Consider the following 24,916-nt stretch of genomic DNA (forward strand, 5'->3'; position numbering starts at 1 on the left):
GCAGTGTGAGGCTGCGGTCCCACTGGGGGAGGTGGTCATAGTGGCACAAACACAGAGGAGCAAAGGGGGTGTGGGGTGGAGAGTGCCGCTGAAGACAGGAGCTAATATACAGTGGTCTCCAAGACTTGCAACAGCCCTGCCCCAAAGACAGAGCCTTTCGGGTTCCCAGGCAGAACCCACAAAGTGCTTTTCTAAAGGACGCAAACCCCTTCCTTCCACGGGCCCGACCCAGAGCCCGGGACTCCCATGCAGCCCCTCGGGCCTCCCCCAGGGTGTGACATACGTGGGTAGAAGAGGCAGGCATTGACACGCATGCATAGCTGGGGGTCTCATGACCTACGGCAAGCACAGCTGCACACAGGCACTGTCACCGCAGCGCTGACAGCCGGCTGCCGAGGAAAGAGCAGAAAGTGCCGGAACACAGGGCCGAGGCTGAGCCCTACGGGATCTGAAAGACGTTCAGCTTGCTGGTGTTTTTGAGCGTCTGGCGTCGGTTACAGAACCAGACCCGCACCACCTCACGGTCATAGTTAAGCTCCTTAGCAATCTCGGTGATCTCCTGGCCCGTGGGCAGGGGGTTCTTCTCAAAGTAGGCATTGAGGGCCTCTATGGCCTGTGGCGTGAACGAAGTGCGCCGTTTGCGTTTCTTGGAGGGCTCGCCGCCCACAAACTCCATCAGGTTCTGCTGGCCTTCCTGGTTCCGGAGCTCTGCCTCGGTCAGCCACTTCTCCAGAACGGGCTTCAGCTTCTGGGCGCTCTTGGGCGTGATGTCCAACTTCTCAAACCTGGAGAAGGGGCGGAGGTGTGCGGCTGTCTGTGCCTTCTACACATCCCCCACAAGGGAAAAGCAACCTGCCTCCTGCTGGGTCCCCATCCTCCTGGCCCCCTCAAAAGCCCAGATTTCTCAGACTTTCCATTTCACAGGCCTCAAGAATGAGACTACAGCTGATGGCGGTGGTGCACGCCTTTAATCCCAGCACTCGGGAGGCAGAGACAGGCAGAAATTGGTAAGTTTGAGGCCAGCCTGGTCTACAAAGCGAGTCCAGGACAGTCAAGGCTGCACAGAGGAACCCTGCATGCCCAAACAAACAACAACAACAACAAAAAGCAAAAACAAAACGAAAAACTGAGATAATGTCCACAGCCTCTGTGGGGCCGGGAAATGACACAGGTGCTCTAACTTGGGGAGCACTTTCACCCTGAATGCCTGGAAGGCCTTTGAGGGGCCATCTTGAATGGCCTCCAGAGAGGAGGGCCAGTTTTCTCCTGCTTTGCCCCTGGGTAGCCTCAGAACAAGGCCTGCCGCTCCTTCAGGCTGAGCTGAGCCAGCAGGCGTGGGAGGCAAGGCAGCCAGGGTCAAGCACACTGACTAGCTGAGGGGCAAGGCCAACCCCTGTCCTGCTAAGATTCTTCAACGGGCAGGGGTCTTGGGCTTTGTCAGATGAACATCTAAATATTCAGGAGTGAAGTCTATCTAAAGTTCAGAAGGCCTGGGTCAGTCTTTGGCCAACCCCACATGCCCATACCCTCCATAGGACACTCCTTCATCTGGAAGGAGACAGCGTGAGGGGAGACACGGGCCGGATGCCCAGGTTGCAACGAGAGCCAGCCTAGGCACGGAGCAGGCCCCGGCTTCATCCGGGGATAGTCACACTTACCGGCAGATGGCTGACTGGCTGTAAGCTGGACCTTCGGTCGCCGTCAAGGCTTGGCCCACCTGGGTCTGGGTAAGACCCAAGGAGAGCCGCCGGATCTTAAAGTTCTTGGCAAACTCGCGAATCTCCTCTAAGTTGATTCCGTCCTCATCCAGACTCGGAGTGTGAGGCTCTAGGCCAGAGGGAAGGACCAGCAGTGAGTGTATGCAGGAGAGAGTCTGGCCTGTGGCTCTAGACCAGTGCAGCAAAAGGGACAAGGACACTTATCAAGAGACCCCATCACCCGTGTGCCCCAGACAAGCAGGGCTCGCAGGAAAGGGCCCTGAGTGACCTAGTGAGGTGGTCTGTTTTCAACTTCTCCTAGCTCTGACTGCTGACCCTCTCCCATGCTCTCTGCTCTGGTCCCAGCCAGGCACACCTGTCCACCATCTGTCTTCCTCAGATCTGGGTGAGAGGCCACACTGAGCCAGCCGGTGGCCCCGTGTAAGCAGACAGACAGCCAAGCAGCCCCCACCTCCACTGAGCTTGCAACCACCTCAACGGGAAAGGGAATAAGAAAGTCAGTCATCTTGGGACTCAGAGGTTAAGAGCACTGGCTGTTCTTACAAAGGTCCTGAGTTCAATTCTCAGGAACCACATGGTGGCTCACAACCATTTATAATGTGATTTGGTGCCCTCTTCTGGCCTGCAGGGACACATGGGGGCAGAATACTATATAAATAATTAATAAATAAATAAAATCTTAAAAAGGAAAGAAAGAAAGCCATCTCTTGGTAGAAGGCAAAAGGCTCAGTGGCTAAAGTCACTTGCCACTGAGCCTGAGGACCTGAGTTCAATCCCCAGACTGCACACTGCGGATACTCATGCACCCCCTGCCCCCCCCGCCCCAAGCCCTAAACAAATAAATAAAAGAAAAAACAAAAGCCGGGCGTGGTGGCGCACGCCTTTAATCCCAGCACTCGGGAGGCAGAGGCAGGCGGATCACTGTGAGTTCGAGGCCAGCCTGGTCTACAAAGTGAGTCCAGGATGGCCAAGGCTACACAGAGAAACCCTGTCTCGAAAAACCAAAAAAAAAAAAAAAGAAAAAACAATTTTTTTGGTTTGTTTTGTTTTTCGAGACAGGATTTCTCTGTGTAGCCCTGGTTGTCCTGGACTCACTTTGTAGACCAGGCTGGCCTTGAACTCCCAGCGATCCGCCTGCCTCTGCCTCCTGAGTGCTGGGATTAAAGGCGTGCGCCACCATAGCCCGGCAAAAATTTAAAGTCATCATCTTTCTACTTTGGGGCGCTACCTTTTTGTGTTGGACACCAGGAGGTCTGTGGGTTTATTTGAGGCCAAGTCTCATTAGGCTTCAGCTTCTGGGCTCACAGACCCCCCTCCTGTCTCAGCCTCCCGAGTAGCTGGGACTACAGGGGCATTGGGGACCCCAGACCCACATACCTCTCCTGCACCACTTACTTGATACCAATTGGCTGACTGTCGGGGTCTCTGAGCAGGTGATTGGAACTGGAGCTGAGGCAGGTGGCTTGAGTGCCGGGGCTGGGCTGGTCAGGATCACTGCAGGCTGGGGCACAGCCGGCGTTGGCTGGATAGGCTGGGCCTACAGGAAGAGACACAAGCCCCATGACCAGTGCCTGACTTAGGGGCTCAGGATCTCTGGTCAGACCAGCACCAGGTGAGAAACGGACGTGAAATTCTTACCTACCCGGGCATTCCCACCTATGGCCATCAGGAAACAGAACTGTAGGTTGCTCACTAACAGCCACAGTAAACGGGCTCTGATCTCTCTCCGTGTGCCTGGCTGGTCTTGAATTTATGGTCCTCCTGCCTCCACGCCCCAAATGTTGAGATTATAGGTATGTACTGCCACACCTGTCTTGATGCTTGTGTTTTCTCTCACATGTCTGTGCTGTGTGTGTACATGTGTGTGGGCACACGTGTGTGCGCATGAGTGCGGATGGTTGATGCTAACATTGAGAGGTTTCCATGGTTTTCACGGAAGGACAGTCTCTCAGCTGAGCCCAGGGCTCACCGGTGTAGCTGGTGGTGGGGCTAGCAGCCTGCTTCTGGGATCCTTTGCCTCTGCTCTTTGAGTGCTGGGATTACAGATGGGCTACCACACTCACCCAACATTTACAAGGTGAGCTGGGGATCCGAACACCAGTCCTCACATGTGCATAACAATCATCTGAACCACTGGTCCACCTACCCAGCCTGATTGTTACTTTTTACGTCACACATAGCGTCGTAATGTTGATTAATCTTATTTGCCATTTTACTAATCTTATATTTATGATCAGGAAAACTACAAATATCTGAAAGTAGCAGTATTAGTATGCATTTAAAACAAAGATGGCCAGGTGCGGAGACACACTTTTAATCCCAGCACTCGGGAGGCAGAGGCAGGCAGATCTCTGTGAGTTCGAGGCCAGCCTGGTCTACAAAGTGAGTCCAGGACAGCCAAGGCTACACAGGGAAACCCTGCCTCAAAACCAAACCAAACCAAAACCCATAGACTTTTTAGAAAATACAGGTTTTTGTTAGGTTTCCTGTTCTCTGCATCCTGCGTCCCCACAGCTCTCACACCTGGTCCCTGGTCCCCAGGGCCTTGGCCTTCCTCTTTGCCTGGAACTCCCGAGGCTGAAGGAACAGCACAGCAATGCTGCACAGAGCATAAACAAGACTCCAGCACTGACTGAGAAAAAACTGGGAAGCTTACCCTGCCTCCTGCTGACCCCAGAGCCCAGGCCTCCCAATGCCAATCCTTGACTCCACCAAGTCAGGGGGCGTGGCCTCTAAGACACACACCTATCAGCCACCGAAAGCATCAGCAGCATCTCCTATAACAGGCAGAACTACCGCCACAGGCCAATTGTATATCAGTGGGTGAGCTCCTGGGGGTAATATTCATAAACATATAAATTAGGGGCTATTTTTTTGTTGTTGTTTCCTTTTCTTTTCTTTTTTTCTTCGAGATAGGGTCTCTCTGTGTAGCCTTGGCTGTCCTAGACTCACTTTGTAGACCAGGCTGGCCTGGAACTCACAGTGATCTGCCTGCCTCTGCCTCCCAAGTGCTGGGATTAAAGGTGTGCACCACCACCGCCCAGCTTTTGTTTCTTTTTGTTTATTCGTTTTTGTTTTTTTGAGACAGGGTTTCTCTGTGTAGCCTTGGCTGCCCTGGAACTCCCTCTGTAGACCAGGCTGGCCTCAAACTCACAGAGATCTGCCTGCCTCTGTCTCTGCCTCCCGAGTACTGGGATTAAAGGCACGCACAACCACGCCCGGATACTTTTTGTTTTTTGTTTTGTTTGTCTTTTTTTTTTTTTAAGACAGGATCCCATAACTAAAGCTGGAATTGAGCTCCCTGTATAGCCCAGGTTGGCCTCATGTAGCCCAGGCTGCCCCCAAACTTTATGAAAGCTGAGATTGCAACTGTTACTACTGCACAAGCCTGAAGCAAGAATTTCTATAACCCTGATCATGCAGAAGAGGCTAAGGGGTTATTTAAAAGTGTCTTGGAAGCAACATATTAGACTACCATCACCTGAGAACTCAGCACGTCCTTGGGTCTCACCTCAGATCTGTCGGAGAAACCCAGCTCTGAGCAGCCCTGCAGGACGCTCCAGCCCGCCCTGCTTGCTCCAGTTCCCACACGCTACATCCAACTCCCCTTTTCCTCTGGAGCTGTCCTGACCTCCCGTCTGTCATGGCTCCATTTGTGGGGTACCGCAGCCCCTTCATTCATGCCTCCCTTGCAGACCTTCAGACACTGACTGGTAATCGTCTGCAGCACTGGGTTACCTAAGGCTAGTGCGCACAGCCCAATCTCATCTTCGCATCCTTAGCACCCAGAATATAACAGCCACCCCAAATCTCTTCTAGAACGGAGACAAGGGAAGAGCCGGAGCCCCAGTGTGCCCGGTGTGCTGGGGCATAGAACTCACCAGCCAGGGCTTTCCTAGCCATTTGTTTGCCCCAAGGATGATCCAAACCCAACTGTTCAGCTCAAGCATCTCCCACCTCTGACCTCTGACCTCTGTGGGCGCAGCCACAAGTCTTGGTATGTGGTGGGCTGAGAATGGACGCTGTGGCTGGGCGTGGTGGCGCATCCCTATCCCTTTAATCCCAGCGCTCAGAAGGCAGAGGCAGGAGGATCTCTGTGAGTTTGAGGCCAGCCTGGTCTATAAAGCACTCTAGGACATCCAAGGCTACACAGAGGAACCCTGTCTTTAGAGGTGCCTTGTTTTCCCAGAAGTCTCAGAGGGAGGTAGCAGTGATAGACAGCATTTCCTTCCCATGCCCACCCACACCCCCAGCCCTGGTACCTCATTCTTAGCGGGGGCCTCTGGTGTGTTTGGCTTCCGGACAGCCATAGGTTGAGGCAGGGGGCTGCTGGCTAGGGTTGCGATCACCTGGCCCTGGGCGTTCAACAAGAGTTGGGGAGTCACGGCTTGCACCTGCAGGCTCTGTGCCGGCGCCGGTGTGGCCACACTAGCCGAGTTCACTACCCACGGAAGTGCTCCAATAACCTGGGGAAAGTAAGGCATGGACCCCCAAGTATGAAGGGGGCGCCCAGGCCCACCAATCCAAATCCCCCACAGTTGCAGGCGAAGAGACCAATTTAGAGAAACTGCATAAGCCTTCTGGCTTCTCCTGGTGCAATAAAGGAACCCAAGCAGTTCCTTTCTTTTTCTTTTTTCTTTTCTTTTTTTTTTTTTTTTTCCGAGACAGGGTTTCTCTGTGCAGCCCTGGATGCCCTGGATTTGCTTTGTAGACTAGGCTGATCTCGAACCCACAGAGATCCACCCGTCTCTGCCTCCTGAGTGCTGGGATTAAAGGCGTGCGCCACCACCGCCCGGCACGGTTCCTTTCTTTACTGTCTCTGGAGCTGTGGTGGAGCAGGCAAAGGCTTTTTGAGTATCAAAGAATTGGAAACGCTTTGCTGCTCTGCCACAGCTTAGCTACGCGGTTTAGTATTTCTGAATTCTACCTTTCTCTCCTGTAAAACAAAAGTCCCAAATAAAGTGGGACAATACAGGAGCAGCACCTGGCATGAGGCCTGCCCACAGAGTGGTACCCTGTGCATCAAATCCCCCGACTAGAACCACCACTTTCGGGCTGGGGTGGTGGATCTACCCCGATCTGGACTCTACACCAGTGGAGAGCGACCATCAGATGCTACGAGCAGCAGCCTGGTGGCCTACTTGAGCCACGATGATGCTTAGGCCAAGTCCCAGCACCTTCCTGGCCTGCTGCCCCACAACCCCACCCCTCAGCCCCGAGTGTGGCCACTTGCCTGTCCCTGAGCATTGGTGAGGATCTGACCGCTGACCCCGGGCAAGCTGGGAATGGCGTTGGCGATGACTGGCGCTGTTGTGAGGGAGCCCAGGATCTGGGTCTGGCCCCCGAGGGAGGCAGCACCGATCTGTGGGTGGGGGAGAAGCCTAGCTCAGAGGCCGAGAGGCGAGAAAGAGGAGAGAGGAGGGCGAGGACGGGGGCTTGAGGGATGATGAATGTGGCCTGCAGGCCTTGTCCACTGGCCGAATATTCAAGGCTAGGCGATCAAATACAGAGGGGGACAGCTGGGCGGGGACAAGGCACAGCTGCAGAACAGTGACTCCGAAATGCGGTCCTAACCCTGCCTGACAGATCTACTCCCAAGCCAAGAGCCACACTAGAGAGACAGGTGGCAGCATGAAGCTGTGAACTCCAGGCAGCTTATAACCCCCGCAGGCCCTGTACACACACCCACACCCCACACCCGGGGCTAGTCCAGTGGTTCAGGTTTGGTGCATTCCCCTAGCTGCTGCTCGCTTTAGTCTGGGCAGGACACACCAACGGGTGTTAGGAGAACACCTCAGAGGGAGACCATCTTTGCTGATGTGTTGGTAAGGGCTATATTCAAGGGTCTGGTCCTCCGCTGCTGGGGCTAAGTCCCGCCCTTGGCTCAAGCCTTGGTCCATCCCGGGGTGAGGGCCGCAGCTTACGATCCCTGGGCTAAATGCGAAGCCTGCAGGCTGGACGGTGATCTGCGGGGTGGTGTCCACTGGCTTGGGGGTGGGGGCAGCGACGGTGGCAGCAGTGGGCTGTGGGAGTATGGCAGGCGTGGTCTGTAGCAGTGGCTGGGTCTGGAACAGCTGGGGCTGGGGCTGAGCTGGTGGCCTGGGCTGGGCGGGCGAGGAGGCCTGGACTGGTGGGGCAGCTTGTACAGGTGTCGGGAGGGCGGTGTTCAGCACGGCAGGTGCTACGGAGCAAGGCAGAGACAGAGGTGCTCAAGCGCCTAGCCATGACCTGGCATGGCTCCAGTCCCAAGGGATCTGGCACAAAATGACAGGGGAGTGGGGGGTAGCGGGTATGGGGCGGCTGCAATTCCCTTGGGTCAGTAGACGTGTAGGTTCGAGAACCAGATGTTGACTCTTCCTGCAGTCCTTCTTGCTGGACATGGGGTAGATGCTGGCGCAGGGGGGAGGGGGCAGTCTCAGGCAGCTGGCTGAAGGAAGGCAGGCCTTCTGGCCAGCCTGGTGTCCTGGCCTAGAGTCCCCGAGGTGGTGTGACGGCGGCTCTGTGGCTGGGTGCCTATGACACTGGATCCAGAATCCAGGGTTGTTGCCCTGAGCTGGCCGCAGGTTGAGTCCAACATGGGAAAGACACGTGAAGGGGTGGCAGTTTAGGGTGGTAGGGGCTCGATGCAGTCCTGGGGAGAGCTGCCGTTACCTTGGAGACCAGCTAAAGGTGGCTTGAAAGTTCCCCCTGTGGGAGAGGCGGCGGTCAGTCCGGGGAGGGCAGCCACAGTTGCTGTAGGGATAGTCCACACGGCCAGCCCCTGCTGCCCAGCCACTTGACCTGCAATACCGATGGGGACAAGAAGAGGTTGAGTAACGGCCCCTGCTGGAACCACAACTCCTGTCAGAACTGTGGCTAAGCTTTCCTGAGTCAAGACCTGCAAAAGCAAACGAGATTTCAAAAAGAAAAGAAGAAAAGAAAAGAAAAATCAACATCCGCAACGCAATCGAGGGGTCTCTGACCCAGCTCAGCATAAACAAGTGTTCTGAGGGCAGGGGGCAAAGGCCGCCCGTGAGCAAGAGGATCCCCGGGAGAAGGCCTGACCCTGCGGGTGCCCAGAGCTCTACAGAGACTCGCCCAGGAAAAGGCCCTGCCCTGCGTCCCGGCCAGAGCAGGACACTTCTGCCGCCTCCACCCCACCGGCAGCTGCCTCTCAAACATTCCCCGGGCCCATGCTGGCACGTCCACTCTGTTCTTTTTTTATTAATTCTTTTTTTTTTTTTTTTTTTTGAGATTATAATATAATCACACTTTTCCCCTTCTTTCTCCTCCCTCCAAAGTCTCCGATATACCCCTCCTTGCTCTCTTTCAATTTCATGGCCTCCTTTTTATTAATTATATATAATTAATATATAATATATAATAATTATGTATGTATGCACACACACACATATCAACAATTAATATACATATATATAACTGCCCCAGTCTGATTAACGTCGCTTGTATGTGTGTTTTCAGGGCTGACCATTTGGTGTGTCCACAGTTTTGTGGCCAGGGAACGGGGGCAGAAGCTTCAGCCAAGTGGTCAAGGGCCCACAAGGGCTTCCAAGAAGCTCTAGTGGAGAACAACCTTGACCAGAAGCCTTGGAGGTCAGTGCACAGAGCAGAGGTCACGCAGGCTCTGCTGGCCGGTGGCCTTCTACGGGCACCTTTTCACTGGCTGAGCAGTCTTATAACTTAACTGAAGATGGGACCAGTCATTAACTCTTCAAGGCATTACATCTTCTGCAGGAGGGGCTGACAAGGCGTTTACTGGGGTCATCGTTAGGTCAGCACAAATCCTCTCATGAAAGAGTTAGCACTAGTCCTGTCAGGGCCGAAGCACACTCTCTTTTCCAATGGGCCTGATCTGGGGCAGGGCAGCCTATGGGGTACCTAGTTAGGAGAGTCCCTCCCTCAAGCCCCCTCCGTCCTTCCCTGCCCTGCCTCATGCAGTTGACAACCCCATGGCCACCATGTGCTCGCTCCTGCCCACCGCCCTCGGTCCGGCTCCCTGGTGTGGTCCTTACCTGGGGGGCAGCTTGTACAGCCAGCGGCGGCAGGGTCTGTGATGCCTGAGACTGGCTTGGGGCTTGGCTGACGGGGGCAGGGATCCCGGGCAGTGACTTCACTTTACATGGCGTAGAGAGAGAGGGAAGGGGGGGAAAAAAAAAGGACAGGAGTGAGCCTGCTGTGAGTGGAGAGGTGACCGGTGTAGAGCATTCTGTTTGCAGGCCCATGCCGTACTTCCGCATACTGCCTAGGACTAGCCCCTTGAGATAAAGATAGCACGGGGGTCTCACTCTGTAGCCCAGGCTGGTTTTAAACTCAGGCTAGCCTTGAATCCTCAGCAGTCCTCTTGCCTCAGCCCCACCCAGTGCTCCAAGTGCAGGGTGTATAGGCATGGGCCTCATACCTGGCTCCATTTTTATCACTGCTCTGTTCTTTTTACTTGCTCGAACTCACAGCTGCCCTGCCTCCACGTCCCACGTGCTGAGATTACAGGGTGCATGACCTCCCCGCTGTATGTGGTGGCAGGGAGTGAACCCAGGCCCTCATGCAAGCTGAGTTAGCGCTTGGAGGGAGCACCATCCTCAGACCCCTTTCACTGCACCAGGCGTGCAGCGCCTGGAAGCCAATTGCTTCTCTTCCTCCTCTTCCCCCATCTCCTCCTGTTCATTCATCCATTCTATCTGTTTGTTTGCTGGTACAGGGTTTCCCTGTGCAGCCCTGGCTGTCCTGAAATTCTCTGTAGACCAGGTTGGCCTCAAATTCAGAGACCCACCTGCCTCTGCCTCCTGAGTGCCGGGAGTAAAGGTGTGTGCCACTATGCCCGGCTGGTTTCTCTTCTTATTGCTAATAAGGGATTTTTTGGTTTTTTGTTTTTGTTTTTAATTTCCTTCTATGTCAACAAGCAATATTTTTCTGAGGCAAGGTCTCATATCATAGGTCATGTTATCCTAGAACCCACTATCTGCCCAAGCTGATCTCAGACTTCCCCTGAGCCTCCTCAGTGCTGGAATTAGAGCCACATGCCGTAGGGCTCAGCCTCAACAAGGAACTGGGATGTTAGTGGACTGGGGGGGGGGGGGGGAAGGTCAATACAAACCTGTTCAAATAAGTACTGTTTATGAGAATGAAAAAAAAGATTGAGAGTGACCAAGATCAGAAGCAAATGCGTGAAACTGAGTCAGCATAGAAAACAGGCCCAGCAAGGGCTGGGGAGACAAGTCAGCAGTTAGGAGCGCTGGCTGCCCTTGCAGAGGACCCTGGTTCAGTTCCCAGCTCTGTAACTCCAGTTCCAGGGGATCTGATGCTCTCTTCTGACCTCTGCAGGTTTCGGGCACACATATGGTACATATGTATACATGCAGGCAAATCACCCATACACAGAATTAAGTCTATGGGGAAAAAAACTCTCTCTCTCTTTTTTGTTTTTTTCTTTGGGTTTTTCGAGACAAGGTTTCTCTGTGTAGCCTTGGCTGTCCTGGACTCGCTTTGTAGACCAGGCTGGCCTCGAACTCACAGCGATCCACCTGCCTCTGCCTCCTGAGTGCTGGGATTACAGGTGTGTGCCACTATGCCAGGCTCTAAGAACGTTTTTCATTAAAAAAAAGATTAGGCAGCCGGGCATGGTGGCGCACACCTTTAATCCCAGCACTCCGGAGGCAGAGGCGGGCGGATCGCTGTGAGTTTGAGGCCAGCCTGGTCTACAAAGCGAGTCCAGGACGGCCAAGGCTAACACAGAGAGACCCTGTCTCGAAAAACAAAAAACAAAACAAAACAAAAAAAGATTAGGCACATGAAAGAACATGGGGGTGTGTCCCCTATGCCAGAGTCACAAGAATGAATACACAGGTGTGTGAGCAGGGCTAGAGTGACATGAGCCACTAGATTCTTTTCAGCCTGAGGCTTCCTGAGACTTGGGTTTTCCTTGATCAGAGTGGGGCCTTCTTAATACTGCAGCTACAGAAAGGTCCCACGGAGTCTCCACTGAGAGCTGCAGACAGCGCCACTCAAACACCTCCCCTCACCCGGCTGCCTGTGGCTCAAACTCCCTGCCTTGGAGGAAGGCTTTTGTGAGAGAAGATGCTTGCTGCCGCTACAACACTCATGCTAAGGTGTGAGCGGTTGATTTAAGGTCAATTTCCGAGAGAGGATTTGGATAAGGGAAAGACTTCCGATGCCAGGAGAACATGAGGTCAAGAAGGCTGGCAAATAGGCAAAATGGGCACTGTGGATAAACCAAAGAATCTCCCTGAATTTTTCTGAAAAGGAGCTCCTTCCACATGGCTCTGCTGAGTCTACAGGTGACAGGTGACAGAGTCCTTCTCTGTCCCACCCCCTCGCTGAGGCACTTTCCCTTAGAAGTAGGTGAAGCATCCTGGCTTCCCAGGCTGCAGGGAAATGCTCCTCTTTCCTCGGAGGAGAGGCTAGTGACATCACTAGGCTGCCAAGAACCTGCCCGCCGATGCCTGGAGAGGCATAAGGAACAGCAGACAAGACACCAGGACTCGTGACCTTAGTGACCTCCTCTCATTCTCCAACAGAGAAACCTCTTTTTGCAGTGGGTGGTAGCTAAGTCAGAGACTCACAGACTAGTCAAAGTGTGAAGAGTTAGGGACTGTGGAGTGCTCAGCCCTAACAGATGTCTGTATCATCCCTTTGTAGGCTTAGGGACTATCTCAAAAGAGGAAGCTGGGAGAGCGTAAGTGCCAGAGACTGGGCATCGCTGTGAAATGCTTTCTGGACACAGCACAGCTATTGCACTTACGGACTAATGCAGCTGTTGTTACCAGCACAAGATCCTCACAAGACTAGGCCTGTCACCGTTACGTCATGAGGAACGGTGGGCCATTAAGTCCTGGGGCAGTCACCTTCGGGGGTACAGCCACTGGTAACTTGTCTACATCCCACTAACTACCCCTTCACTCACCTTCATGCAAATAACCACAATTAAACTTGGTGGGTTTGGAAAACAAAACAGATAGCCAAGTAGCTAGCCAGAGGCTTGCTGGCCGAGAGGGCTTCGGTGGCCAAGAGGAGTTGCAAGTTCAGCATATACAGATGTAAGATTGTCAGAGAATTAAAAAAGAAAAGAAGGCTCGAAAAAAAAAAAAAAAAGAAAGAAAGAAAGAAAAGAAGGGGCTGGAGAGATGGCTCAGCGGTTAAGAGCACTGGCTGTTCTTTCAGAGGTCTGAGTTCAGTTCCCAGTCCCTACATGGTGGCTCACAACCATCTGTAATGGGATCTGATGCTCTCTTCTGTCATGGAGGTGCATGTGCAAATAGAACACTCATATACATAAATAAATCAGTCTTTTTCTTTTTTTGTTGTTTTTTGTTTTTTTGAGACAGGGTTTCTCTGTGTAGCCCTGGCTGTCCTGGACCTGCTTTATAGACCAGGCTGGCCTTGAACTCACAGTGATCCACCTCCTTCTGCCTCCCGAGTGCTGGGATTATAGGTGTGCGCCACCATGCCCGGCTAAATGAGTCTTTTAAAATAAAAAGGGAGGGGCTGGAGAGATGGCTCAGAGGTTAAGGGCACTGACTGCTCCTCCAGAGGTCATGAGTTCAAGTCTCAGCAATCACATGGTGGCTTACAACCATCTATAATGTGATCTGATGCCTTCTTCTGACCTGCTGGTGTACATGCACGCAGAGCAGTGTATACATAATAAATAAATATATCTTTAAAATGAAAGAAGAGAAAAAAGAAAAGAAGCCGGGTAGTGGTGGAGCATACATTTAATCCCAGCACTTGGGAGGCAGAGGCATGCGGATCGCTGTGAGTTGGAGGCCGGCCTGGTCTACACAGCAAGTCCAGGACATCCAAGGGCTACACAGAGAAACCCTGTCTCAAAAAAAGAAAAGGCTGGCACAGGTGGGTCACGGTACTCAGGGAGGGTGGGAAGGAGGGTCCTTACAGAAGGCAACAACAAGGTATTGGTGAGGAAAGTCAGTGGCTAGAACTGTGGCTTCCTGCTGTGGGCCCAGAGGATCCACCGCACACCTTGAGGTCAGTGTGGCAGGACAGAACATGTGAACCCACAGGAGACGGCGGCATCGGCAGGTATCACTTAGTCTGTATCCTTAGCTCCAAGAGGAAGATGCTCCTCCACCGGTTTCCTGGGCTCTCCCAGCTCTGCGACAAATGGGAAAGCTGGCAGGTCCGAGGCCAGTCTCTTCTGTACTGGGTTGACAGTCTGGTGTGGACCTAGGACCCTCTCTAGGTGAAACTTGTGCCAGTCTTCACCCTGAGCCCTCTCTGTTCAGGCATGGTTGAGACTGCAAAGAAACCTGATTCCAGATACAAGGAGGGCAGGGTACTCATGGAAATTGGCCAGAACTAAGGACTATGGCCAGAGGCTGCCAGTGGACAGAGAGACTGGACCCCAACACCACCCAGGCCCATAAGGGACTCGTGAAAGCTGTAGCAGTTGAGAGCAACAGCGTCATACCAGTTGCTTCTGCAGAATGGCCTGGGTCATGTGACCTGGCTTCTGGGGCAGGACCTCCACTCTGGGAGCCATCAGCAGCTGCCACGCCCTCCAGTGCTCTGCTTTCCTCCTCAGCCGGGAGCTGGGCGTCCACTCCGACCTCCAGCACTCGGATGGTCTCATGGCTAGACATGACAATGACCTGCAAGAGGATGGGGACAGTGTTAGGGAATGTGGCCGGAGCTCTGGGCGTGGCTAGCAGAGGGATGGAGGCTTCGGGGTACAGGGCCCTTCTCCTGAGAGCGCCAGAACAGAGGCCAGGCTACTGTCCCTGAAGGCTGCCAGAAGACAGTAGATCCTGGAGGCCAGGCTATTTGTTGCCTATTTCATACTTATCTCAAGAAGTGAAAAAATAGTCCATCCCACGAGCTCGCAAGAGCATCATCCTCTTGCCTGCTGAGATATTAGTCTTTTCATAATAGGACGGGGACCCAGAGGAGATGTGTCCTAACCTCCCTCCCTAGGGACCACCTGGTGGCTCCCAGAGAGAGAGCGTGGGAGGCACGTGCTCCACAGTGCTGGACACCTTGAGATTGTTCTTTTCCTTAGTAGTGCATGTACGCGTGTACATGTGCCTGTGCGTGTGTGCATGCATATGTGCACGCCACAGTGCTCATGTAGGGTTCAAAGTGCCCTCCTTCCATCTTGCTGAGGGGGGGGTCTCTCTTCTTCTCTTCAGCTTTCAGGCGGCTTCTCTCATCTCTTGCCTCGTGCAGCAAACAGTTTTACCTACTAGCCATCTCGCTAGCCCTTGAGTAATGTTTAAACTCAGGACACCAGCATTCTCGACAAAGCTAATTTCCCCCAAAGAAGGGTCAAGAAGTCAGTCACCAAAACGCAGTCCTCCTGCCTCGCCCTGACTTGTTCCAAGTACTCTATAACTCCCATGGCAGGGATTCTCGAACGGGGGCAAGGGTGGCAAGGGTGCCCCTTCATGCGTCTCTGTTCAGACATCCTGCACTGAGACCTTTATTCCATTTCTGAAATGCGCCCCCCGGCCCCTAAGAATCCCGGGTAGATTCCACAGTTGAAAAGCTCTGTGTCACAACCTTCCTTGCCCATGAACGGTGCCCGGAACCCTGAAATCTGGCTGCAGCCGTAGACTGTTCCAGAAAAGGCACCAGGGGAAGCCAGCTAGAAGAATGAATCTATAGTAAAACATGGTCCTTTGGCAGACCGACGAGGGATTTCACTCCGATTACATTTTGAGGTGTGCTGGTCTTGTTTTCTTCTTTTAAGGCATAAACAGTCATTTCAGAAAACACAGAAAATATATAGAAGCTAAAGAAAAACTAAATCATATGTTCAAATACTAATTATTTGTGTGTTTTAATCGTTTTTTACTCTTTCCTTTTTACATTTATATATGTCTTACACTACATGCATGCAGTGGTCCAGAGGCCAAAAGAGGACACCAGGTCCTCTGGAACCAGAGTTACAGACGGTCGGGTGTGCTCACGTAGGCCTGGGAGTCAAGGCTCTACAAGAACAGCCAGTGCTTTTAACTTCCGAGCTGCCTCCCCAATCCCCAGTGTAGTTTAATTTCTAAATTGCAACTGTAAACCCGAACTCAGCCTTTGAGAAACGCGAACTCACACTCCCTCTGGACGGGTTAGTAAGAGACAACGAGAGGCCCCAGGATGTCCTCCCACCCTTGGCCACACCACCCCTTGGTCCAGGACCCTCAGCACCCCCACCTCTCAGCGCCCCCATCTCTCACCCCAGAAGATACCTGTTCATTGACAGTCAGAGATGAGTCAGGCCCAGCTCCAGGATCCATGGTCACTGTAGGGTGGGGTGGGTGCCAGCTCACCCCTAGTGCATCCTGTATAAGAGGAGTAGAAAAGCAAAGGCTGATGAAATACAGCAATGTAATTTCCAGATGATCTAGAAAAGTCAGAAATAACAGAATGGTAGGGGGACAGGGAGGCCAAGCTGTCCCAAGAACACAGAGAAAGCAAGAGCCTAAGAATTTTAAATACTATCACTCTAGCTGGTCGGTCGAGGTAGCGCACATGTTTAATTCCAGCATTTGGGAGGCAGAGGTAGGTGGATCTCCGAGTTTGTGGTCAGGCTGGTCTACAGAGCTAATTCAGAATAGCCAAGGTGACACAGAGAAACCCTGTCTCGGAGTGGGGGGTGAGGGGAGACTTACTCTAGCGTCCCAGGAGAACACATTCCATGCTTAGGTTGGCAAGGAAAAGAGCTGGCCAGGCATCCACGCCTGTGCTGCCCCATCCACCGGGTTACAGCCACCCGGCAGAACCCACCGTGAGACTGATAGGCACCCAGAACCTCAGGTAAGCTGAGGATTGTGGGTTTCCCTGGGCAGGTGAGGCAGCAGAGACAGAATTTAACCTGGAGCTATGTTGGGCTCCTAACCACACACACACAGGTGACAGATGGCACAGGTGGGATTCTAACCACACACACACACAGGTGACAGGTGGCACAGGTGGGATTCTAACCACACACACACACAGGTGACAGGTGGTACAGGTGGGATTCTAACCACACACACACACACACAGGTGACAGGTGGCACAGGTGGGATTCTAACCACACACACACACAGGTGACAGGTGGCACAGGTGGGATTCTAACCACACACACACACACACAGGTGACAGGTGGCACAGGTGGGATCCTAACCACACACACACAGGTGACAGGTGGGATGGGTAGGCATCTCTAGGAGGGTCAGTCAGGAAGGCAGACTTCTCACAGGAGAAAACACTTCCCAGCCTCCAGCACGGCAGACTTTTGTTGTTTATTGGCTGTAAGGGGACTTTAATCCAGCCTAAACACACAATTTACGGTGTTTTGTTATAGCAGCCCCAACAAATACAAGTTTACCCTACAGAGAACTTGTATAGCCTTGACTGTCCTGGACTCACTTTGTAGACCAGGCTGGCCTTGAACTTGCATCGATCTGCCTGCCTCTGCCTCCCAAGTGCTGGGATTAAAGGCGTGTGCCACCACCAGCCTGGCCAGAAGGAACTTTTATAGCCATAGAAGAAACTCCCCCTCCCACTGCCCCTCCCAGCCCTGGGAACCGCTAGTCTGCTTTCTCTGTGAATTTGCTTACTTTGGATTTTATGGCTGTTAGTTGGGAGGGGTCAGGTGTCTTCTGGGAGTGGAGCCTGGGTCTTCTGCTAGAGCAGCAAGTGCTCTCAAGGACTGTGCCATCTCTGCAGCTGCCATGGTAACAATTTTTGGACAGGATTTCTCTATGTAGCTAGGTTAATCATGTGAGGCTACATCCTTTTTTTTTTTTTTTTTTTATAGTTTTTCCAAACAGGGTTTCTCTGTGTAGCTTAGGCTGTCGTGGACTCCCCTGTAGATCAGGTTGGCCTTGAACTCAGAGCAATCCACCTGCCTCTGCCTCCCAAGTGCTGGGATTAAAGGCCTGTGCTACCAGGCCCGGCTCCGATGGCTGCACTCATGTGCCACTATGTCCAGCTTTAAATTGGTAATATTCCTGTAAGGCTGTGGTTCTCACCCTTCCTAACGCTGTGACTCTTTAAGACGGTTTCTCATGTTGTGGTGACTGCCCCCAACCATACATTTATTTCATTGCTATCTCATAACTGTCACTTTGCTACTGTTATAAACTGTAATGTAAATGTCTCATATGCAGGGCGTCTGAGACGTGACTCCTGTGAAAGGGCCGTGCAAATGGATTGGGAACCATTGATGGAAAGTGTTTTCAACGTCCCCAGTGTGCAAACCCCGCAGGAGTGTAACTTGCTGTTTCGGCTGGTTGGTTGCTTTGTCGAGACAAGACCGCATGTATTCCAGGCTGGCCTCGAACTCCCTAGGTAGCTGAAGATGACCTCAGACTTGTCTTCCTGCCTCCTAGTTTCAAGTGCTGGGGTTACAGGTGCACCCACTTAGTTGATCGGGCCCTGGGAATGGATGGGCAAGCTCCATCTCAATGGAATGACACACCGCCCCCGCCTATTGTTGCTATTATCTTTTTTAAAAAAGATTTATTTATTTATATATTATGTATACAGTGTTCTGCCTGCATGTGTGCCTGCACTCCAGAAGAGGGCACCAGATCTCATCATAGATGGTTATGAGCCACCATGTGGTTGCTGGGAATTGAACTCAGGACCTCTGGAAGAACAGTTAGTGCTCTTTAACCTCTGACCCATCTCTCCAGCCCTGTTGCTATTATCTTTTTTTTTTTGTTGTTGTTGCTATTATCTTAACGGAAATAACATAAGCATACGAAATGTTTTAAACCATAAAGGTTATGACTTGTAAGAGGTTGTTATTACAATTTTATTTACTTATTTAGGGCCCTGCGCACGGAAGCATGAGCTGGCAGGGGCCCAAGCACTCTGTCATCATGTCTTAGAAGGGAATATGAGCGTATACCAGTTTTTCTTTTTCTGTTCTTTTCATTTCGACTCATAGCCTCCCCCCCCCCACCCCGCCCCTTGCCAAGACAGGATCCCTCTGCACAGTCCTGGCTGTCCCTGGAACTCACTATGTAGTCCACGCTGGCCTTGACTTCAAATTCACAAAGATCAACCTGCCTCTGCCTCCCTAGGATTGGGTTTAAAGGCGTGTGCGCTGCCGCTGCCACCACCACCACCTGGCTTTTTTTTTTTAACCGATTTTTTTTTCCTTTGAAGCAGAGAACACTTAGAAGACAAGTTTCTTTCTTTCTTTCTTTTTTTTTACTTCCATCATTTTTTTTCTAGTTCTAGATGGCTTTCAAGTCTCTCTCTTTGTGTAGGTTTATTTATTTGTTTTATTTATTGTACATGAGTGCTTTATCTGCAGAAGAGGGCATCATATCATATCATAGATGGTGTGAGCCACCATGTGGTTGCTGGGAATCGAACTCAGGACCTCTGGAAGAGCAGGCGGCACTCTTAACCACTGAGCCATCTCTCCAGCCCACTTCCATCATTTTTTAAGATTTTCATTCCTGGGGTTTGAATTTACCCTTGTGCGTGCTGGGCAAGAGTGCCTCATTGTGCGTCCCACACAGCAGCAATTTGTTCTGATTTGTGGTATTTTGACCTTACCATCATCAGTGTGTGTGTGTGTGTGTGTGTGTGTGTGTGTGAACCTGAGCGCCACAGTGCACTCCTACCACAGCTTGTGTGTGAAGATCAAACAACTTACAGGAGTCAGGTCTCTACTCTACTGCAGGCTTGGCAGCAAACGCCTTCACCTGCTGAGCCGTGGAGCAGTGAGTGCCCTCTTTGTTTTACACTTATTGCAGTTGGTGTTCGGTTTTGTTTGTTTGTTTGTTTTGTTTTTCCTCTTTGGTCTTTGAAACACAGTCTCATTAGCTAGCTCTGGCCTTTGCGCCTCCTGCTTCCCCATCTCCTGTTGATGGGGTCAGAGCTCTGCACCACAGCCTTACTTTTCTCAGTTGCCACGCAGTGCCTCCCGGAAGGAAAGAGACTATCAGCGTGTCTCCGAGCACGCACGCACACTCTCTCTCTCTCTCTCTCTCTTTCACTATCTGAATTGTTTTCGTGTTTTATGATCCGCTGGCTCTCCCCCAGGACAGGTGGGGCTTGTCTGAGTGTGGCACTTGCTGGCTACTTTTGTAGAACCAAGGGAGGAATGGATGGATCTAGATCGACTGTCGCTCTACTTTATATAGAAAGAGGTCCCGGGTCACAGAAACATCATCCTGACTGAGACCAACTTCAATCAAAATGGAAAACATGCCCCTGTCCCCAGCGCGCCTTTTGCCAGGCGGTGTGGGCTGCCGTGTGAGTGACAGGAGGCGGTGTACACGCTTGGAACTGAGGTCCAACCTTCTATTTTGTGAACAAGGAATTCGGAAGAACAAATAGGCAACAGTTTCTCTGTCTGCTAGGAGCTTCCTGTCTTTGGCCCACTGGCGCTTCTGAACAGGCTTTCGTTTTCTTTCTACCGAGCTGCAGTGACTATTCCGGGAAAGGTTTTAGGCTCCCCATCCAAGCCGAGGGGGCGATCTCAGAGCTAAAGTGGGTTAGAAGCGACTCTGGCGATCCCTCAGCCTCGCCAGGTGCAAATGTCCCGGGAGGACAAACCGGGCCCGTTTTATGACATTATTAATACTAATACTGTCATTAAATATTTATGAAGTGCTCACGCTCTGATCGACGGTGACCCTCCCACCACTACCCTCCCCTCCAGCAGCTGCGAGGGCTCTGCCCCAGGGTCCCACCAGCCCTTTCTCCGGAGGAGTGGTGACAGGTCGCCAGGTAACCCAGGCTCTGCGCGCCTCTCCCCGACATCCCACCCGGCTCCAGGGCAGAGCGTCTACCGGGCCAGCCGCCTCTCCACGAGTGTCCGCGGGGACCGTGGAAACCAGGGCGCGGCCCGGGGTTCTGCGGCCCCAGGTGGGCAGCGCGCGGCCGTCGGCTGCCGGAGCTACAGCCTCCCGGGCCGCAGCCCGCCGCCCCGGCCCCGCGCCTTTTTCTCTCTTTATCATAAATATATAAATTATGCTAATTATGGGCATTGCATATTAACCAAATTCGAAACCTCCCCTGCCCGGCCCCCTCCCCCTCCGTGCAGAGCCCTCCCCGCCCCGGACCCCGCTACTTACCGGAGCCCGAAGCCCAGCCTCCCGCTCCCCGGCTGCCCAGCGGCTACCGACTAGACACTCATCTCTCCGCCCGGGCCAGGGGGGCCGCGGCCGGGGCGGCCGCCCGCAGACAAAGAAGCCGGAGCGGCTCGGCCCGGCTCGCTCGGCCCGGAGCCACTCGGGACCCGCCGCCCCCTGGGCCCCGCGCCGGGGCTGGCAGATCGGAGCGGCGGTGGGCTGCGGGCCACGCGCGGGCCGGGACGCCGGGGGGCGGGCGGGGGGCGGCCAGGTGCAGTCCCCTCCTCGCCCCCTCCTCCCTCCCCCCCTTTCCCTCCTTCTGCTACTTGGATTTTTTTAGCTGCTGCGTCATGAGCATAATTTATGCAAAGCGCTTTGCCGCATGCTGCACCTCCCGCGCCAGCCGCCGGGGGCGGCGGTCAGGAAAAGGAGTGGGGGGGGGGGTCTGGGGAGCGGCGAACGGCGCGTGGGGGTGGGGAGGAACCCCAGGCCCCGCCTGGACTAGGACCCAGGGCCTGTGGGGTGCTTGACTCGGACCCCGCTGAGAGCAGCACCCCGAGTCATCATTCCTTCCGTCCAGGATCTGGGCTTTGACGGCCGTGACTCTCCGGTGGTCAACTGCCCTTCTCAGCAGCGAACCTCAAGTTCTTGTCTGCCCTCCAGCCTGGGGGAGGAGGGGGAAGTCGGGTGTCGCTCAGGCTTAGCCCGGGCAGCGCCTGCGGAGCATCTTGTGCCCTCACTGCACGTCCCTGAGGGCTCCAGGCCCCCAACGCTCACCTTCGCGGAGGGGCGGGGACCTCCCACCGCCCGCCCGCCTATTGGTCAAGTCCGAGAGGTGTGAAAAGACAAAGTTTGGTGTAATGGAGAAAAACAAGCCACCGTTTTGATGGCCCCGGTGGCGGGGAGGGTTTAGCTTGTCTTGTGGCTTTTAAAGGTAGGGACAGGCGTAGAGGCTGGTTATGGGGCCGGAGGACAAAGGTTTGGGAGGTAATGGAGAAATACAAGAGGGAGCAGGGCGAAGAGAAGGAATGAGAGCGCACGAGCAAAGGAGCTTTATCCACCCTGAGAAGGTGCTGCTGTCAGCCTGTTCCGTTTCCCGTCTCCATCCTCACCCCAAACCGACGACTGCGCGGTCTGGGATGACCTGGGGCTAGACGATGCACAAGCAGCATTAGGAGAAACGGGGCGAAGAGAAGAGCCCTAGCCAGACCGTCCCTAAAGTCCCTCTGACACAGGACACCAACAGGTACACTCCAAGCTGCCTTGCTGTCGAGATCCTTAAATTAGGAACCAGCCTGGACAACAAAGTCTCTCTCTCAGGACGGTCGTGGCGCACGCCTTTAATCCCAGCACTACGGAGGCAGGGGCAGGTGGATCACTGTGAGTTCGAGGCCAGCCTGGTCTACAAAGCGAGTCCAGGATGGCCAAGGCTACACAGAGAGACCCCGTGTCAAAAAACCAAACCAAAACAAAACAAAAAACCAGAGCTGTTAGGCTGGAGAGAGTGCACCCTGCTCTTCAGACCCCACAAAGGGTGCTCCCAGCCACCTCCAGCTCCAGGGGACCCCACACCCTTCCCTAGTGGGTGCTGGCACGTGTTTCGCAAACATGAGTAGCAATAACTTCTTCAGCAGCTTAATTAACTTCAGCTGAGGCCTCGGCATTACACATCCAGAGGCTTGGGCGTCTAAGGTCACAGCAGACCCCGTGCCTGCCTCACAGGCAGTAACCGCACTTGGTGGCAGGGATTGGGAAACTTTCTGGGGTGTACCCATGACCTACTCATCCCCCACCCAAGGTCTTGTCTCCATCCCATGTGGCTTGGATTTCAACATATGAAATGGGCCTAGAGAAACCCCCACCTGTGCCCAGCGAGCCAGAATCCAGGAAGTGGTGGGAGAAATGGAGAGGTAGGCGGAGCCCGCATCGGCAGCTGGGCCACTCGGGATGCTTTCTAATGAATTGGACCTCTTCTGTCCTGCAAACTCTTGTGAATGTTTACTTTTCCCAAGAATCCTTCTTGGGTCCAAACACTACATTGTTGTAAAACGATTTTTATAAATTATATCACTGACCTTGTAGTTTGTAGGTCACTTACCCTGTTTTTCCATTTGTTTATTGCATTTACTGGTGGGGAGGGGAGAAGGAGGGGGGAAGGGAGGGGAAGAAGGGGTGTCAGGGTGCTCATTTGGAGGTCAGAAGACAAGTTTGTGGGTTCAGCCACATGGGTGGGTTCTGGGGAATCAAACTCACACCAGGAGCCTAGCAGCAAGCTCCTTTATTCACTCAGCCTTCTCAACAGCACCTTTGTTTCTCAAAAAAAAAAAAAAAAAAAGTATATGGTTTGCCCAAAAGATAAACAGCAAGGCTTTTTTTCTTTCCCCTCCTCTCCCCCAGGCACTTGGCCGTGAAGGGCACAGTGGGCAGTGAGCGCCTTCTTTGGCATGGTGACTGAAAAGCCTCAGAAATCTTGGCAGATAAACCTTGCAGTCCCACCTTGCAGGACCTGAGAATTGACCTAGTTTTGTGTCATGTAAATTCCATCCTAGAACAAGGAAGTTCTTCCAGAATGCATGAGTGTATCCCAAACACTCCCCCTTGGCTTCATGGGCACCTTCGCCCTCCCCGTTTCTCACCGTCGGTTAAAGGCACAGGCACAGGGCTGCTGCTGGGGCAGAGCAGCTTCCTAGCCTGTGGGTGTGAGTGGAGGCTCAGGCAGGTCACTGTGGGAAAGTGGCTCAGCTGTGAAAAGTAGAGCAGCCAGTGCTTCCAAGGTGGACGAGGCCGGTTTTCCTACAAGGAATAGGGGTAAGCCTCCCTGCTCTGACTGACTTGTGAGGAGACCAGCCCACAGAGAAATCAGACACCTCTGACAATGCCAGGCTACATTAAGGTGAGGAGCCAGAGTTTTAGAAAACATACAAACAGCAAGGAATATGTCCAAAACAGACTCCATTTTCACACCCTCTTCCAAATGCGTTTATAGTGTTTTCTTTTACTTAATTTTGGTGGTGACTATAGCTGCCTTGCTGGGCCGCTGTCACCGTCTCTGACAGATCTCCCTATGGTTCAAAGGGTAAATATGTTGTGGATTTTTAAAAAAGTTTTTGTACAGTAACAAGGTGAGGAGCATTTTAGCTCATAAATTATTTACCAGACCTCACAGGCATAATGGGCTGGGTGCATATTCATCAGGGGTTCATCCATTATTCATAAGACGTTCCTTTCAGCTGTTGGAAGAAAATGAGGTTGTTGAAGAAACGTGAGCTTTTGTCCTTCCTCTTTCTTCTGTGATAAGTCTCTACAGTTAAAAAAAAATTAGAGGAGAAATATTACTCGAGACACGCCGGGGTGCAGATGGGAGGACGAAGCTGAGCAGGAAGTAGATTGGCAGAAGCCACCAGTGTCCCTCGCAGGCATGGCGCTTAGGGGCAACCGGAGTGCTCCATTTTCTTTTGGGGTAAGGAGGGAAACAAGGTCATACTGCAGCTCAGGTTGGGAGAGAACGAGGTTGTTAGTTGAAATATTGAAGAAATAGCCGGGCGTGGTGGCGCACGCCTTTAATCCCAGCACTCGGGAGGCAGAGGCAGGCGGATCGCTGTGAGTTCAAGGCCCACCTGGTGTATAAAGTGAGTCCAGGACAGCCAAGGCTACACAGAGAAACCCTGTCTCGAGAAAAACAAACAAACAAAAAACAAAAAAAGAAAAAACAAGGGATTGGAGAGATGCCTTGGCCATTAGTATCAGCATTGCTCTTGTAGAACCCCATTTGGTTCCCAGGACACCCACACTTATGTGAAAACACGCACTCATAATTCTAAGCAAAAATTTAAAAAGCAAGGAGCTAGAGCGACCGTTCAGTGGTTCGCAGCGCTTGCTGCTCTTGCAAAGGACATAGATTCTATTCCCAGCCTCCAGATCAGGGAGCTTAAATTGCCTGCAACTCCCACTCCAAGGCGCCCTCTTCTGGCCACTGAGGGTATTGCATGAATATGGTGCACATAAAGGCACACATATCCACACAGATAAAACTAAAATTACAAATGGAGACAAAGAGCAAACAAAATACAAAGAAATAACAATCGTTTACTAGGAGCTGGGGGGATGGCTCAGTGGTCAAGAGCACTGGCTGCTCTTCAAGAGGACCTG

General features: G+C 52.8%; 1 protein-coding gene across 2 annotated transcripts; it reads right to left on the bottom strand.

Annotated features, from left to right (window-relative positions):
- Pou6f1 (POU class 6 homeobox 1) lies at positions 1 to 20,959 on the bottom strand. Of its 2 annotated transcripts, none has more exons than XM_051160360.1 (11): positions 20,771 to 20,959; positions 15,932 to 16,024; positions 14,161 to 14,341; positions 9,731 to 9,831; positions 8,370 to 8,595; positions 7,643 to 7,899; positions 6,952 to 7,080; positions 5,981 to 6,184; positions 3,114 to 3,255; positions 1,659 to 1,827; positions 1 to 785 (listed from the first exon to the last, which is right to left on the bottom strand). In XM_051160360.1, the coding sequence occupies exons 2-11, from the start codon at positions 15,977 to 15,979 to the stop codon at positions 440 to 442; spliced, it is 1,803 nt and encodes a 600-aa protein (XP_051016317.1). In that variant the 5' UTR covers positions 15,980 to 16,024; positions 20,771 to 20,959; the 3' UTR covers positions 1 to 439. The 2 variants fall into 2 exon arrangements, with proteins under 2 accessions (XP_051016317.1, XP_051016318.1); XM_051160361.1 differs by having other exon boundaries at positions 8,370 to 8,498; positions 9,731 to 9,826; positions 20,771 to 20,957.
- Between the last annotated feature and the right edge of the window lie 3,957 nt (positions 20,960 to 24,916).

The sequence above is a fragment of the Acomys russatus genome, chromosome 17, assembly GCF_903995435.1.
Source record: "Acomys russatus chromosome 17, mAcoRus1.1, whole genome shotgun sequence".
Lineage (NCBI taxonomy): Eukaryota > Metazoa > Chordata > Mammalia > Rodentia > Muridae > Acomys > Acomys russatus.